Source organism: Gobio gobio (assembly GCF_949357685.1).
Source record: "Gobio gobio genome assembly, chromosome: 18".
Classification (NCBI taxonomy): Eukaryota; Metazoa; Chordata; class Actinopteri; order Cypriniformes; family Gobionidae; genus Gobio; species Gobio gobio.
The window spans coordinates 36341643-36359750 of record NC_137111.1 but is presented as its reverse complement, the minus strand read 5'-3'; the positions used below and the strand labels follow the sequence as shown (position 1 = coordinate 36359750).

At 37.2% G+C, this 18108-nt stretch overlaps 1 protein-coding gene across 1 annotated transcript; it reads right to left on the bottom strand.

Annotated features, from left to right (window-relative positions):
• Positions 1 to 5305: 5305 nt before the first annotated feature.
• gabra2a (gamma-aminobutyric acid type A receptor subunit alpha2a) lies at positions 5306 to 17891 on the bottom strand (the record flags this gene model as incomplete). The annotated part of the gene is made up of 9 exons (XM_079842989.1): positions 5306 to 5602; positions 7461 to 7663; positions 9088 to 9240; positions 9324 to 9467; positions 9565 to 9647; positions 11926 to 12146; positions 15616 to 15683; positions 16677 to 16792; positions 17821 to 17891. The coding sequence occupies 9 exons, from the start codon at positions 17889 to 17891 to the stop codon at positions 5306 to 5308; spliced, it is 1356 nt and encodes a 451-aa protein (XP_079699115.1).
• Between the last annotated feature and the right edge of the window lie 217 nt (positions 17892 to 18108).

Sequence of the window (18108 nt, the reverse complement as noted above, 5' to 3'; positions counted from 1 at the left end):
TCACACCATTCTTTGTAAACCCTAGAAATGGTTGTGCGTGAAAATCCCAGTAACTGAGTAGATTGTGAAATACTCAGACCGGCCCGTCTGGCACCAACAACCATGCCACACTCAAAATTGCTTAAATCACCTTTCCCATTCTGACATTCAGTTTGGAGTTCAGGAGATTGTCTTGACCAGGACCACACCCCTAAATGCATTGAAGCAACTGCCATGTGATTGGTTGATTAGATAATTGCATTAATGAGAAATTGAACAGGTGTTCCTAATAATCCTTTAGGTGAGTGTATACACACACACACACACACACACACATATATATATATATATATAGTACACACATTTGATGTAAACACAGAGAACAAACAGTCAAGTTCTGTCACACACTTTAAGCATCAAAGCCCAGTGCATGTCCCCTCAGTTGCCAGGCAACTCAACCAAATCCTTATTCATGCTTGGCTGGTTTCCCTGTGGAGGAATCCCAATCTCATTCCCCCTCCGCTTTCACCTTTTTTTTACTTGCAATCTAGCAATCTTTTATCAATTTTTTTTCATCTCACACATGAACATGTATGCGTAAACATGGGCACAGATGAAATCTATCATTTCCCCTGCTCCTATATAACTTCATATGCATTATTGTCACTTCCGTAGTGTCTTAGGACTCTTTTTTTTTCTTCTAATGCTAAATATCAGTGTTATTTTATTTACATGATATTATAGTATTTATTGATATTTTTGATTAGCTTTTATTTTCAGTTTTCATTTTAAGTTTTGGTAATTGTGTCATGTTTTAAAAAATATTTCTATTAAGCTTTCATTTATTTTTATTTCAGTTTCAATTTTAGTATTTCAACTTTTATTTCAGCTTTGTATTAAATACAGAAAACTATTTTTAATAATTTAGGCAAATGATTACAAACACTAAATATTATAGTAAAGGACTGTAAAGAGAGCATGTGCATGTGCTAAAGAAAATAATAGCAGCAATATATTCCTATTGTATTGCCATTGTCGAACATGAACGCCACCAAGTTCAAGTTGTTTGTTCTCTCTGATTGTTAATTTATCACAGGCGACAACAAATCAAATCTTGAAAGGAAAGTTCATGTGACATTGTCAGTCTGTTTGAAAGGAGGAATTGAATTAGGAAACAATGAAATACATTCTCATTAAACAAACGATTAACAAACGATTATGATTCGGAGCTGCAGCTCTGCATACATATCATGTTCAAACATTCTCGACAGGTTCCAGAGCTGAAGTAAATACCATATTAGTTCCCTTTATGTGTATAGAATAAATGATTTAGTTTTGTTCTCATCGTTTTTTGTTGTTTTTTTCGTTGTTAGCTGAGGGATCCATTGTAAACGCTAAGCAGTGTTTGTGAAGGCTTTAAATGGCTTCAGCCACAAGCAAACACACACTTCTGTGGATCCTATGCCTCTGTGATCTTTCACATCTGATAAACCCTCACAACAACCTCACAGACGTCGCTTAAGGCAGAACGCTTTGTTAATGTCACCTGACAGAGTATCAGCATCAGTTCCACCTTAAAAGGGGCCAATAAATGAAATCCAACTTACTTTTTGAGTCTCCCCCCTGGTCAAGTCTGTGTTTGCAATGATTGTACGCACAAGTGGACACATCTGTTCTGACAGATGCTTGTTTGTACCCAAAGATATGCTTTTCTAGAAGGTGCAAAGGAGTGAGGGAAGGTTAATGGAGTACTGTCTTTCTCTGTTTAGCCTTGTGTGGGCATTGATAGCTATATCTCATACAGGCAGATACAGCTTCCATAACCAAAAGAGATGAGCCGGAGAATGCTGCCGTTATGCTATTAAAGGAAGATCTCAGATAAATGCACACAGGCTGCCGGTTCTCTATTCAATGCTGCTAATCTCAAATTCTGCTGGTTAGTCAAAGCGGAGTCAGCTATACAAAAAGCTAGACAGAATAGAGAGACGGATGAAAAAGGGAATGAAATGCAGGGGGCTAGTGGATTTTACAAGAAATGCAGGCTTTTAAAAATAGGGAAATAAAAGAAGCAGCTGGAACACTGCGAACTTATCAATGTGTATCGACTCGTGCCACGTCAGCTCAAAATGCCATTCCACTGAATGAGACCGCAGGCAGGTAACTAAAACTAAAGCATAATCACTATTTTTGGTACTTGAAATAACCAAAAATCTATTTATTAGACAAAAAATCTATAAAAAATGGCAAAAACACAAAAAACCTTTAATTCAATTTAATAAACGGTGTGTGTGTGTGTGTGTGTGTGTGTGTGTGTGTGTGTGTGTGTGTGTGTGTGCGCGCGCGTGTGTGTGTGTGTGTGTGTGTGTGTGTGTGTGTGTGTGTGTGTGTGTGTGTGTGTGTGTGTGTGTGTGTGTATGATACTGTGTGTGTATGTGCATAGTTGAGAGAGTTTTTTTTTTTTTTTGCAGAAAAAAGGACACTTTTGAGTCGCACAGTGCAAAAAGATCACCCACACAAAAGGAGAGTTAACTGAGCCACGTTGGCTTTGACAACACTTTATTTCAGTCAACAGGGGAGCTGTGTTTTTGCCCATGAAAACTGAGAACAGTATGGCAAATTGAAAAGCTGTTAAAAGTAAGCCCACAGTAGTTCATTCAAGCGTTTATACTTGTCAGGATTGTTGATGTTAGTAATGAAAACTCTGAAACTGTTTGACACATGATGTATTGAGCGAACAGTACATTTTGATTTCCATTCTCATGGCATCATTAGGCGTATATATCATACTGAGAAGCCCATTACAACCTTTATCTGCATTAATCCTGAAGCTACAAAAGACTGGCAATACCATATAAAACAACATCGTGCTGCTGCAGCATGAAGCTAATGTGAGTATCAGTGGCCACAATGTGAGTAACATATACTGTAAGACCTACATATTACTCTCATTTCAACCTAATGACAAGCAAAATCAAAAAAAATAATCAGACTACTCTCAAACTATTTGGGAAAATCCCAGCAGCAGTTTCCACTCAATGTGGACCAAAGAAACAGAAATGACTCAAATGCAGTGCTAATTCCACTTGAGCTCACAGATCGAAGTGTCCACAACAATACAGTGCGTTGAGGTGCTTCAGACAAAATCATTGAATTATTTAGCTTTGAACCAAGTGTGGGTGTGCGCTTTCATTGATGATAAATTGCTCACGGCTGAGAATGCACAGGTGTGTGTTGTGTGTGAAAAGCTAATATGCAATAAAATTTGATGCAAACACTAAATAAATAAAGTGCCATATTTAATTGACTTGAAATGCTACATCAGTCAATTTAAAAGTGCAGTGATCTGTTTCACAGATACTGTAGTGCAGCTCTAACAAAACAACACAGCAATCACATTTTGTACGGGCTTTCAGTTTAAACACTATGTCTTTGATGCACCATACCTTGCTTCATAATTTAGCCAAAATACTGACACAGACATTAACACTTTGTTTAAATGGAGGTTGATATATCATAAATACATAACACACAAATTTAGTTAAATAAAAACATTAAAAAACACAAATGAGGTCTGTATGAAAATGCCAGAAAACACTGCATAAAAAGGCAAGGACAAACAACCATCTATCTAGCTATCTATAAAATGATGTCTGTTTTTTTGATCAGTTACATTTTCAGAAATCATACAACAACATACAAAAATAAAGATGTGAAAAAAAGTTAATTTGTCCCATTAAAGCATGCTAAGATGCTCTCTTGAAATTGTCCTGGCAGTGTAAGGAGGCTGTTACAAGCAAACATCTGAAACATCACAAGTACACTAAAGAATTTGTTCAAAATTTTGGTTTTTGAATACCGCTATTTTTCAAGACGGACGGACGGACACAGACAGACAGACAGACAGACAGACAGACAGACAGATAGATAGATAGACAGATAGATAGACAGATAGATAGACAGATAGATAGATAGAATTGAGGATAATTTGGACATTTTTTCTCAATGGCAAAAAAGTGCCCTAATTTACCTGAATTCACCCTATTTAGTATTATATATATATATATATATATATATATATATATATATATATATATATATATATATATATATATATATATATATATATATATATATATATATATATATATACCGATCAGGCATAACATTATGACCTAATATTGTGTTGGTCCCCTTTTGCAGCCGAAACAGCCCTGACCTGTTGAGGCATGGACTCCACTAGACCCCTGAAGGTGTGCTGTGGTATCTGGCACGAAGATGTTTAGCAGCAGATCCTTTAATTCCTGTAAGTTGTGAGGTGGGGCCTCCATGGATCGGACTTGTTTGTTCAGAACATCCCACAGATGCTTGATTGGATTGAGATCTGGGGCATTTGGAGGCCAAGTCAACACCTCAAACACGTTGTCCTCCTCAAACCATTCCTGAATCATTTTTGCTTTGTGGCAGGGGCGCATTATCCTGCTGAAAGAGGCCACAGCCACCAGGGAATACCGTTTCCATTAAAGGGTGTACATGGTCTGCAACAATGCTTAGGTAGGTGGTATGTGTCAAAGTAACATCCACATGGATGGCAGGACCCAAGGATTCCCAGCAGAACAATGCCCAAAGCATCACACTGCCTCCGCCGGCTTGCCTTTTTCCCATAGTGCATCCTGGTGCCATGTGTTCCCCAGGTAAGCAACGCACACACACCCGGCCATCCACGTGATGTAAAAGAAAACGTGATTCATCAGACCAGGCCACCTTCTTCCATTGCGCCGTGGTCCAGTTCTGATGCTCATGTGCCCACTGTTGGCTCTTTCGGCAGTTAACAGAGGTCAGCATGGGCACCCTAACTGGTTTGCAGCTATACAGCCCCATACGCAACAAACTGCAATGCACTGTGTATTCTCGTAATTGATCAGACAACACGGGCCAGCATTCACTCCCTACATGTATCAATGAGCCGTGGCCGCCCATGACCCTGTCACCGGTTCACCACTGTTCCTTCCTTGGACCACTTTTGATTGATACTGACCACGGCAGACTGGGAACTAACTCCCCACAAGAGCTGCAGTTTTGGAGATGCTCTGACCCAGTCGTCTGGCCATCACAATTTGGCCCTTGTCAAACTCGCTCAAATCCTCACGCTTGCCCATTTTTCCTGCTTCTAACACATCAACTTTGAGGACAAAATGTTAATTTGCTGCCTAATATATCCCACCCACTAACAGGTGCCATGATGAATCAGTTTTATTCACTTCGCCGTCATATTGTTATGCCTGATCGGTGTATATATATATATATATATATATAAATAACTGATGGCTCACTGGGAGGGCACCATGTTCTTAATAACAGGTTCTCTGTTGAGATATGTGGCCCAATAAACCAAGTTAAAGCTGCCAAAAAGCACCGGAAAGATGATGCGGGACATACGGTCAATCTTGCTGACGCTGTTGAAGGTCTTCTTTACTTCTTTAGCCACCGGTTGAGGTTTACTGGGCTCCGCTGTAGCGCTTTTAGAGACAGTGGGCAGAGCCGAGTCCTTCGCCATGTGGGGCGCATAGTTTGCCACAGCGACTGCATATGCGTTATTCTTTTTCATAACGGAGGCCTCCTTTTTCTGAAATCAGAAGAAATTAGTTAACACATTGCTACATATTAAATCAATGATATCAAGCTAAATGTCATGTTAATTTGTCATTAAAGGTCCCATGGCATGGCATTTTTCTATTATTTTATAATGTTTCCTGAGCTGTACTTATATTGTTAGTATGACTTTTACATCATAAAATGTCATAATTTAGAAATAAAAGGCATTTTTTCTATACTGCTGTTTGCCCTGTGGCTGAATGCCCTGCTTCAAGAGGCGTGTCTGCTGTGAGACTTCAGTAAAAACGCCCACTGTTGTGATTGGCTGACATCTTTGCATTTTATATGAGCGGAGGGGGCGTGGTTTATCGAGGCACGAGCAGGCACGAGTCTGCCAGGGAGACGGATGGACCTGAGTTCACTTCACATCAGTTCTCAGCATGTCTGAACTGTTTTAGTTACAGCATATACTTTAGGTTATTAGTCTATTTCTAGTCGGAGGGACTGTCACTCATGTCAGAAAGTTAGTAACTTTAGTAAATTATGGATCAGCGCTGACTGGAGACGCGAACCGTTTAGAACGATTCAGTCCGATTTGGTGAACTGATTCGGTTCACTAAAAAGAACTGGTTCAAAAGAAAGATCGTTCGCGAACCGGACATCACTAATGTATCAGAGACTGAGCTCAGCGATTGCTAACAAAGTTATTTATAGTAACTACTGAGTTATGAGAGCGCTGTCAGTCAGCGTGAGTTTATTGTGTTTGTATCTGAGAGTTCTGAATAAACACGAGTCCCAGTCACACCGAGTCCTCTTCATCATTATTCTACCAACTTTGTAACACATGCAAAGTACCATTACAGCTGTCGAGATGAACGAGTTAAAAGTAAGTGTTGATAATAGCATTATTTTTAAAATAAAATAAAAGCGTCAGTGACGCGCGTTGAGTACACAGCGCAAACAAAGACACAACAGCAGTAATCGGATGTAATCCAGTTTATTGTGGGGCTAGGCTGGCTAGCCCGGATATGCTCAAGCTTACCCCCCTTCTGCTTAATCTCACGCCGCGTTTGGTGCCTCCGCTGTGGGCCAGATGCAGTACTGTGGGTCGGGGATGTTGAAGGCCGAGCTTCGGCGTGTGTGAGGTTTATCTCTGCTGATGTTGAGCAGAAACTCCCGACTGTATGCACATTTTAGAACCGATAGACGCGACGAGGACGTACAAAAACACTGACTCACAAGATATAAAACACGAAAACACCGTTCTGTCTGGAGAGAGAGAAGCCGCATTGTGTGCACGAATAATAAATAATTAGCTACACATCAGAAATCACTGATCACAGATCAGAAGGAACTGAAAAAAGACTTCTGTTTTCATTTGTACATCCAAACACTGAGAAACTGCCAGCGTTCACTCGTTCACAAGCAATGATGCAATGATCTCTCGAGCGTTTGCATGGGCGTGCCAGATTCTCTGGGCGGAGGAAAGGGAGGAAACCGTGCCTGCTTGGACGTCAAACCAGGCGACTTCAGGATTGGCTAGTCTGGCCTGTCATTTTCTCAAAGGCAGAGAGAGACAGCCAGAACTCGGTTTTACACCGATCAACATTTCTATCCACTTGGGGACAATATTCAGGCTAGGGGAACTCATATTAATGTTGAAAAACCTCATAAAATGAAAATTTCATGCCATGGGACCTTTAATGTACAAAAAAGAGACAATGCCAGACAATGTTCAATCAGGAAAAATGGTGAGACATTAGCTGTACTGAATGAACAGTATTGCTTTCCCTCATCTAAATAACACTTCACTTCCCAATGACAATAATCAAAGCCACCAGATGTGCTTCACTCCAAAATCAAAGTGCGGTCTGTGTCGTCATGGTTACCTTATCACTGACAATGCTCTTGCCATCCCAGGCCCAGCCGCGCTTGGTGAAGTAGTTTACAGTCGCAAACTCGATGAGAGCAGAGAAAACAAACGCGTAGCACACAGCAATAAACCAGTCCATGGCTGTGGCGTAGGCCACCTTTGGTAAAGAGTTTCGAGCGCTGATACTCAGAGTGGTCATCGTTAGCACTGTAGTCACACCTGGAACAGAATAACAACACAAAAAAAGCTCAGGGAGTGCTGTATATAAAGATACCGCATTAGCACCGCACGCCTCGCTGCAGATAATTACCAGCATTTATGCCATTCGCTCATTTGTGGAAGAGACAGCACAGATGTACACGTGTAATCACAAATGCCCTGGGCTAATGAAAAAAACTGTTCATTTCAGCATTCAGTCATATGCCCTGAGTGGATCTCCTGTCCTCATTTTATATAGATGGTCTTCTGTTTTTTAGTGAGCAATTGTTATTATTTTTTGCAGCCTCTAGGTCAAATAAATCAATCCAAATATATTCATAATCATAACAGAAATTAAGGATAATAAGCTGAAAATGTATCTAGCATCAGCTCACTGTAAATAACTAATTTCTTTCTAGTGTGATATTGTAAAAAAAATTACATTTTGGTTTTCTGTTATATATATTGTGATATAGGTGGCATGGTGGCTCATTGTAAAACTACAATTTTCACATGTTAAACCATCGTGCTTTTATTTTGCCGGGTTTTCAAATGAATAAATGCGTTGATTTCAGAGTGAAGAACAGCACTGTTCATTTACACATGTGGTGTACAGCTCACACATACAGCACTGGCAAGCCCCTGCAATCCAGATGAACTATGTGCTGTCTGCGCTGACATTACACTGCATCATACATAATTCAGTTTTGCCATTTATAATTTTTTTTATTTCTTAAAATAGATTGCACCTTATTCACAAAACTTAACGAAACAAACGCTGCACTAACTTAAGAGGGATGTTTTTTTAGCGATCATGGCAGCATGGATTAATGAAATGATGATCAAATGATGGAGAATATCATATAACCAGCATTTAAGAGCCAATTTTTGCCTGGATCAAAGTGGTGAAGTGATGCTGTACAGTCCCAGTAAATTGTATCATATTGCACTCCAAGATGTAGAGTTTAAATTGCGTTTTTGATAATTCCTTTTGAGGCACTAAAAAAACTAAGCGTTTGAATAAATTACACTATCAGCGTTTCATTCTTAGTGAATTTCCCCCCCTTGTGAGTCTGTGTTTAATTTAAATGTGTCTTTCGGATGGTATAGCTTCCTCCCACTGAATGAACAAAAATACCAACATAACTGCATAGACAAATCTTTCACGTACAAAAACACAATTTTATAGCTATTTGCCTCTGCTTCATCCCCAGAGTTCAGATAGAAATTGAAACTGCTAGTGAGAAAATAAAAGAATTACACACCCAACATCAGCTCTACCCATGACTGCATCAATAGTTTAATCAGAACAAAAAAATCAGCATGCTAAATTCATCTTTCATTGAAAAGAGACAGCCAACAAATAAATATGCTGAACTGAATTAAAAACCTTCCCACATTATGTTCTGATCGCGATATAATGCACACAACACATGCTCACCCACCAAAAACTGTACGTGCTGGGACGGACTCTCGGTTGAGCCAAAAAGAGACTTGGGATAGGATGACGGTCATTATGCAAGGCAGGTACGTCTGGATCACAAAGTATCCAATCTTCCTCTTCAGATGGAAATGGGCAGTCATCACTGTATATTCACCTATACAGTAGAAGAGAAACATAAGACAGGGGAAGAGACCTGATGGATCCAGATGGCTTTGTGACTGCTTGCAAACATCTTACCAGTACTGGACTTGATGGTTTCTTTGCCAGCAGTCTGTCCCATTAGGTCATACTGGTTAAGTCTAGATCCATCCGGAGCTACTTCCACTGATAAAGTGGCATTGCGTGTCCAAACATACGTCACCTCCGACAGAGTGTAAGCATCTAAAAACAGACCAAATATATATTAAAATAAAACCCAAAGCAGAGACACATATTAAGCAGCATGGGAATAAAATGAATGTTTAACATTGTCACTCACAGCTGCCAAATTTCAGAGGACAAGAATGGAAATCCATTGGAAAGTCCTCAAGATGCATTGGGCATTCAGCTTGCACTGTCAACCTGCACAAATATACACACACATTACACAACAGTCACCCCTCAAAGTTTTATTACTTGGAGGGGTGTACATTTAAAGTTTTTCTCAATCGATTTGACACATTTCTCCAAATGAATGTAGTTACTCTCAAAACAATTAACACAGCAAAATAAACACACTCCTCAGTCCAGTATTCACTGCATAATGAAGCACTGCAGTTTATTATATTAATGCATTTATCAAAAATAAGTACTAACATCAAAACTACAAGAGTGTTCTCTATTGATTTAATAACAAATGCAGCTGTAGATACACAAATACATGAATGAAAATATGTTTTTCATGTTCTTTAATTGTGTTCTTCTAAGTTCTTTAACGACGAGTTTAGTTGAATAACGATGAGTTTTCACCCAATAAATGAATGAATGAATGGATAAATAAATAATCTACTGAAATCATTGAATCAATGAACTTTAAAGATCTTACTTCTCAATTACATCTGGTTAAAGAATTTCATTAACATCATAGCATATTATATTATATTACATCATGGGAAAAAAGGTGTGAAAGCTAGATTGATCCTTGTGCCTCAACCACAGGCCTCGTCCATCGCTTGAAGAAGACTTACTTGGTTTTAAGGGTTATGATCATATACTCTTCATCTATCCTGAAATGTGTGTGATGCTCAAACCACGCTTGCGCCAGTGCTGAATGGTGAAATTGGACATTGTCCCAAACAACTACACAATTTCGCGGCCCCAAGACAGCGTTGTGTGCCACAACACCAGTGGATTGCAGCACTTGTTTTCCAGGGACATTGACTGGCACAATGTTTATATCGGGTTGAACTCTCTGCCCAGCTTCCCTCAAGTAAAGACCATCATTTATGATATGGTGAATTTGGGTGACTGATTTTATTTTAAACCCGTCTTTACCCTATCCTTCTACCTCTCCTCCCTTCTGTTACATTTTGCTCTCCCCTTCCCCTCTGTACATGTCTTCTTATATTTTCTTCTCTTGCTCTTTCCACTAATGCAATTGCCTTCCACTCTACCATCTCTTCTCCCTCTACTCCTCTTCCTACATCCTCAGCTCATCTTGCTCCATCTCCTCTTCCTATACCATCTATTCCTTTCCCCTCATCTCTTTCTACCTCTTCCACTGTTCCTCTCCCTCTCAATATTACCTTTCCTCTTTCCTCTCCAAAACCTCTCACTTTTACACCTATTCCTTTTCTCATTCTTGTTTTTTTTTGTTTTTTTTTTCATCTTTTATAGTTGTTGTAATTTAGATAGCTGTCTTAACAATTAGGAAATGTGCATTTCCTGTGTGTATTACTATAAACTGTTACTAAGTTTTGTTTGTTGTGTTTGGAAAAAATGGTGCACAAATGATTGTGATTTGTGTAAAACCAATAAAAATAGCTGCAATTGTTTTTTTCCTGATACATTCAAATTTTGGTTGGCAGTGTGAACTGTTGTGAACACATTTGAGAATTGTGTACAGTTTTGATAACATTATGCATATCATTTGTAATTTGTATGAAATTAATGAAAACTTACAATCTGTTTAGGACAATTACAAAGTGTTCAGATCACTGTGTTAATTTTGAGAGCAGTGATTTGAGTTTGGAGAAGGGTGTCAAATCGACAGAAAAACTGTAATACATAAATTGTATAAAAAGGAATTTTCCCACCATCAGAGCAATTTGTGCTTGAAATACAAAAGTTTGAGGTCAGTAAGATTATTATTATTATTATTTGCAAAAAATGATTTCTTTTATTCAGCAAGGACACATTAAATTAATCAAAAGTGTCATTAAAGACATTTATAATGATACAAAAAGATTTCTATTTCAAATAAATGTTGTTTTGAACTTTCTATTCATTTAAGAATACTCAAAAAATGTGTCATGGTTTCCTCCAAAATATTAAGCAGATGAAAACTTTGAATCACAGGAATTAATAATTACACTTTAAAACATATTACAAAAGGAAACATTTAAAATTATAATATTAGTTCACACTATTACTGATTTACTGTATTTTTGATCAAATTAATTCAGAGAGACTACTTTCAAAAACATTTTTAAAACTTACTGACCCCAAACATTTGAACGGTAGCTGATTTTTGGTCAGAGATGTTTTTTTAACAATGACATGCATTCAATGTAATAACTATTCAATTATTTATTCATATACCACAATTTGGGGGCTTTCTTTAGCAAATATTGAATGATTTGATGAATTAAACAGCACATCATCATTGATCACTATAGCACATGTGGTAATCTATGGGTACCTCATGGTGTACAGTAGAGTGCCGTTCTCCATGATGCGCAGCAGTTTGTTAGGCATGGTCATGTTGTGAGCCACAGATTTCTTGCCGTTGTGAAAGAAAGTGTCTGGGGTCCAGATTTTACTGGCCATCAGGTTGTTGAGACGCAGGATGTTCATCGGCCCGTGAAACTTAAGACGCTCGTCTGTCCATCGCTGACGGAAAAACACATCCACTGTATATTCCTGAAGACAGAGAGTGACATACCAGGAGCTTTTTGAGATCAGAGTGCAATAGTGCAAGACATTCTTCACTCACTGCTGATGTGCATCAAGCAATACCTGACACAGAAAATGTGTTTTGATTCAAAGTCTGAATCATAATCGGGACCAGATAGAGCTTTATTTCTTGGAATTTGTTTTGGTGACAGAAGCTTCCACAGCACAAACAGAATGACAGTGACAGGACACAGAAATTTAAAAAAAGTAAAAGGGAAACAACAATATACAAAAAAAAAAATATTTCAGTTTTTCTCAATTCAATACTATTTGATAATGTTTTATTATAAAATATACTTTTATCAGGATAACAAAGCTGAATCGATTTTTTTTAATCAATACCTTTATTCATCAAGGACAAATGTAATTAATGAATAGTGACAGTAAAGAAATGTATAATTATTTCTATTTCAAAATAACTGCTGTTCTTTTGAACTTTCCATTTATCAAAGAATCTAAAAAAGTCACATTTCCACAAAAATATTAAGCTGAACCGTTTTCAACACTGATAATAATAATAAATATGTCTTGTGCATCATGTGACACTGAAGACTGGAGTAATGATGCTGAAAATTCAGCTCTGCTATCATAGGAATTCATTAATTTAAAACATGGTTAAACAGAAAACAGTTTAAATTAATATTTCACATTATTACTGTTTTATAGCCATAGAGAGCATAAGAGACTTCTTTCAAAAACATAAAAAAATTGTATCAACCCCAAAGCTTACGTGTGTATTTTAGCATGTCTTAGTATTTTGTTTCTCCTACTTTTGCTTTAATGGCATCTAGATTTTAAATTCGATTTTACAAATTCAACGTGTTCTCAGACTTTGGATGTCATTGTAACTCTTTTCAAAAACATCAAAAAAAAAGTATAAAAGTAAGACTGAATGGGCTTCCTCAGCAAGAGCCAGTGACTTTTCAGTTCTCTCACTGTGATCATTGTCTGTGTATAATGTGTGTGTTTCCTCTTCCTCTCTATAGTACTAAAAAGTGTCAGAAGAGCTTCACATCAGTGCATTATATACTATTCCCTCAGGCACAGTGCTGCCATGCACCGACCCCTGGGGTGAAGGCGGGCATCCTGTTTCCATGGCAGCACAGAGACAGAAAAACACAATGTTATGTACGTAAAAGAAAATACTTATGCACTCCTACTCATAACATTGTGTGACAGTATATGCTGTCACTGGACCGCCAGAGCCCCGCAACACTCACAGAACCTATCTGTAATGCTTCGTTTAGTTTCATTCCTCCATCTATCTTCTATCCGCTTTCCCAAAGTCACAATCATACTGTAGTAACAAACCTATTATGGGTCTATACTAAGTTAATTCCAGTACTGTTATAAAATCTAAAACCTTTATCTCAGGCAAAGTTTGAGGAAAGCTTGGTCATTTGATATTCTCACTAACGTCTTGCAACATTACCCTCCATTATGCTGGAGTCCCACAGAACTCCTCAAGCAAACAGACAATACTTGTCACTTTCCATTCTGTCATATCATAACCACGCAGCCTGAAGGGAGTAGCACAGTAAGACAAAAAAAATAACCTGCTTTTGTGTTCCTCCATAGTATATTTGAAGGCATTATAATGTATGGAATTGTGGAACACTAAAACAAAGTCTGATCATTTGTAAAGACATTTAGGAAGTTGTCTTTCAGAACACAATATTTATTTCACACATACACTATATAACACATGGATGTAATATATATATATATATATATATATATATATATATATATATATATATATATATATATATATATATATATATATATATATATGTATATATTTGAGTGGGACCATATCACTATCAGTTACAGTAATATTATTAATTCTATAAAAGTCACCATCATTGACTCAAAAGTTTGAGGTCATTAAGATTTCTTGATGTTGTGGATAGAAATGAATACTTTCATTCAGCAAGAATACATGACATTGACCAAAAGTGACAGTACACATTGATAAAATTACAAAATATTTATTTTTCAAATAAATGCTGTTTTTGAGCATATATTTAATGACACAAAGGCAAAAGCAGCACAACTGCTTTCAACATTATAATACAAAATGTTTATTGAGCAGCAAATCAGCATATTAGTATAATTTCTAAAGGATCATGTGACACTGAAGACTGGAGTAATGATATTTTACAATAGAAAAACAGTTGTCTTAAATGCTTATTTTTAAAATATGGTATTGCTGTTTTTATTGTATTTTTTATTGAACAAATGCAGCCTTGGTGAGCATAAGAGGTTTATTTTTTAAAGAACATTAAAAAATCATACCGACTCCAAACTTTTGAATGGTATCGTGTGTGTGTGTGTGTGTGTGCGTGCGTGCGTGCGTGCGTGCGTGCGTGTGTGTGTGTGAGAGTGAGACCCTGGACCACAAAACTAGTCATAGGGGTAATTTTTTAAAAATTGAGAGTTATACATCATCTGAAAGCTGAATAAGCTTTCCATTGATGGTTTGTTAGAATAAGATAATACTTGGCCAAGATACAACTATTTGAAAAATCTGGAATCTGAGGGTGTAAAAAAAGTCTAAATATTGAGAACATCGCCTTTAAAGTTGTCAAAATTAAGTCCTTAGCAACGCATATTACTAATAATAATAATTTTTTTTATATATTTACGGTAGGAAATTTATGAAATATCTTCATGGAACATGATCTTTACTTAATATCCTAATGATTTTTTGCATAAAAGAAAAATCGATAATTTTGACCCATACAATGTATTGATGGCTATTATATATATATATATATATATATATCATGCACAACTTTCATATATTAGTACTGTGGAAACCTGTGCCATTACATAGGAGAATTACATAGTGCAATGTTATGTTTCATATTATTTACAAAATCATGCCAATCTCTCTAGAATCTCTCTAAAACGGGGAGACATGCGATTCAAGCAATGTACTTGGGTAAATTATGATTTCCCAAGAGCACCCAGGAAAAAAAAAACATGACAGAAATACCTAGTGTGATGGTCGTCCTGACATAATAATATCTTTACGAACAGAGATTTCCCTACTACAGGACAGTGAGAGTATTCACTGGGGTTTAGAAAACACTCAACCGGACAGTAAAAGATGATAAATAAACAATGAATGAATGAAAATCCTTTTTCTTCCATCTGACCTTTTTTTTCCTCTCTATTTTAAATATTTGAGAGCAGACAGTGTGAAGTGGGGAAAAGAGGAGTACTGAGAAAAGCTTTTAGCCAACAGCAGGTACCAAATGCTATGAATAGACAACAGATGGAAAACAAGGAATGTAGGAGAGCGATAGTGGGGTAAGAACAGAGAAAAGTGAATGAGATAGCCAACAGGACAATACCAAGTATTTTTGATAAATATCATTGGATTCACATTATACACAACTCATCTGATGTGAAAAGAGGAATGTCTTACCATGTCTGTATCTGATACTGGCCCAAAACTGGTCACATAAATATCAGTCTTCACCTCTGTCACTCGATCTATGTCACACAGCAAAAAGAAAGTCCAAATGACGTTCTCAACCAGGAACTAAATATGCCAACATTTTCACAACCATCTATATGGCTCATGCGTTATATTCAAAGTTCACTGAAACCATATAATAGCTTAATGTGAAAGCAAGCTTCAGTTTCAGCCTGCTCTTCATATAAAACGTTTCAGCAGATGAGTCATGGTGTTTTTTTGAAGCTTGATAAATCAGCATTCACTTTAATGGTGGAAAAACAGAAAATCAGATATTCTGCCTAAGATCTTGTTTGTGTCTCACAGATGAAGGAAACTAATTCAGTGTTCAAATGATACTGAGGTGAATAAATAAAATAAAATAAAATGTGAAATGTTTCATTTCTGAGCTAACTATTACTTTAACTTATCATTAGTGGAACCATGGCAACACTTCATCCTGGCTCTTAGCTCGACTGCATGTCCACTGACTCTATGCGTATGTGTGTGCTAGTCTCTGTAAATTTCAAAAGGAAACACTCACAAGAAATCTATTTGTCTCATGGTGGGCGTTGCTTGATCCATGGTGTCTTTCATGTTGCCAAGCTCAGAGCGTACAAACAATGGCAAGGGTCACATACATATATATTAACACTGACAGACTACACAAACAGGGTTTGTTGACTGTCGAGTGAAGCTGAGATTGCTGGTTTTGTTTTCCTCTCCTTCAGTCAGTGTTCTCAGGTCATCAACACCTCATTATAATTAGTTTAACAGTGGTAAAATCAGGTCATAAACATTGAATCACTTAATTGTTTAATTTTCTGAATCCAGCTACTGATTACCCTCCCTATTGTGCTAAATCCATTGGTCTATATGAGTAACACAAGAGTATTTATGCAATTCCTAAATAGAAAAAACAATCACTGTCATTTGCTTATAAGTACATCAAGTGCATATAATTGTAAAAAACACATTATTGAACAGAGTAAAATGACAGCTCTAATTCCTCAATCATCACACTTTCTTACCTCCTAAACCAGGTCTCAGCCTGTTGTCGTAGCCATCGAGTAGCCGGTCCAAAATCCGTGTGAAGAGGGTTATGTTGTTTTTAAAGGCATCTGAGCCAGCTACCTCTGCCTCAGAACTACACAAGATACATTTAAATCACAAAAGTATGTTACATAAACATACTACACACCGAGTTGCACACAGAGAACGCTTTGCTCTAGTCTAATAAAGTTATGAGTGGATGAGACCATCTGTCAAAAGCACAAATATAGCAGCTGAGCCAAAACACCTGAGACTTCATCTTATAACATACCCCTATATTCCCTGTAGGTGTTTGCATATTGACATACAAATTTATATAATTAGCTAGTTATAGCTATAATTAGGTGAAGGACTCACTAGTATTTTTTAATAATGTCAATTTCCGCAGAAAATTTAATTAAGGTAATATTTAAATTATTAAAATAACATATACCTCAGGGTTAGTGTAAGACACTGACAATGCAAGTAAGTAGTGCTACCATGCAAAAAATATTTTATTGTTTGTTACCGACTGTTTTGTTTACTCATGCCATGACCCTGTAGAGGATAAGCAGTTTGGAGAATGAATGGAGTCTCGTTTACTTTTATTCGAAGTTGCCTTGATGATTTTTGCTAAAAAAAAATATTACCAAAATTACTATCTGTGGTAATCACCATGCCATGCTGTCCAATGTGATGAACTTAGTTTGAACCAGGAACATTCCTTTAAATTATGGTTAAATTATGCATAATTCCGCCAGTATGTACATGTGTATGACTTTTTGGGTGAAACTTTCTGTCTGACTTACTTTCTTCTTTGGAACATAAAAGATATTTTGAGAAAGAAGTCAATGGTCACCACAACTATTTGGTTCAGCAGAAGAAAGACATATTGGTAACCAAACTGTTTTGGTGACCATTGACTTCCATTTTGAATGGACCAAAAAAACACTGAGACATTTCTCAAATATATTATTTTATGTTCCACAATGGAGCAACACAAGGGTGAGTAAATAATGACAGAAATTTCATCTCGCACTAATTATTTTTGTCTATTTCAAAACTTAACTGTGCTTTGGTAATATTGTAAAGTGTGGAAATCGTAACAATAAAGCTTTTCTGACCGTCTTTTGTTTTGCTTACCATGCACGCCATAAAACCAGCAGAAACAGGTAGATTAGAAATCCATTCGAGTGACCCAATCGCCGATTCATTGTTGATTATTCCCTGCCAAAGAAGTCATTTCAGTCTAAAACATCAGTTAAAACGATTTAAATAGCAAACAATCAAGACAACACTTCCAGGGACGTTTATTTCAGCTTGTAAGCGTTTTGCGTTTGAAAGTAAAGTGGGCACGCGCATCTTCCGAGCGCGCACCAATGTCAATGAGCCAGAGCCAGACAGCGAAGAGAGAGCCTCTGGGTTTCAAAA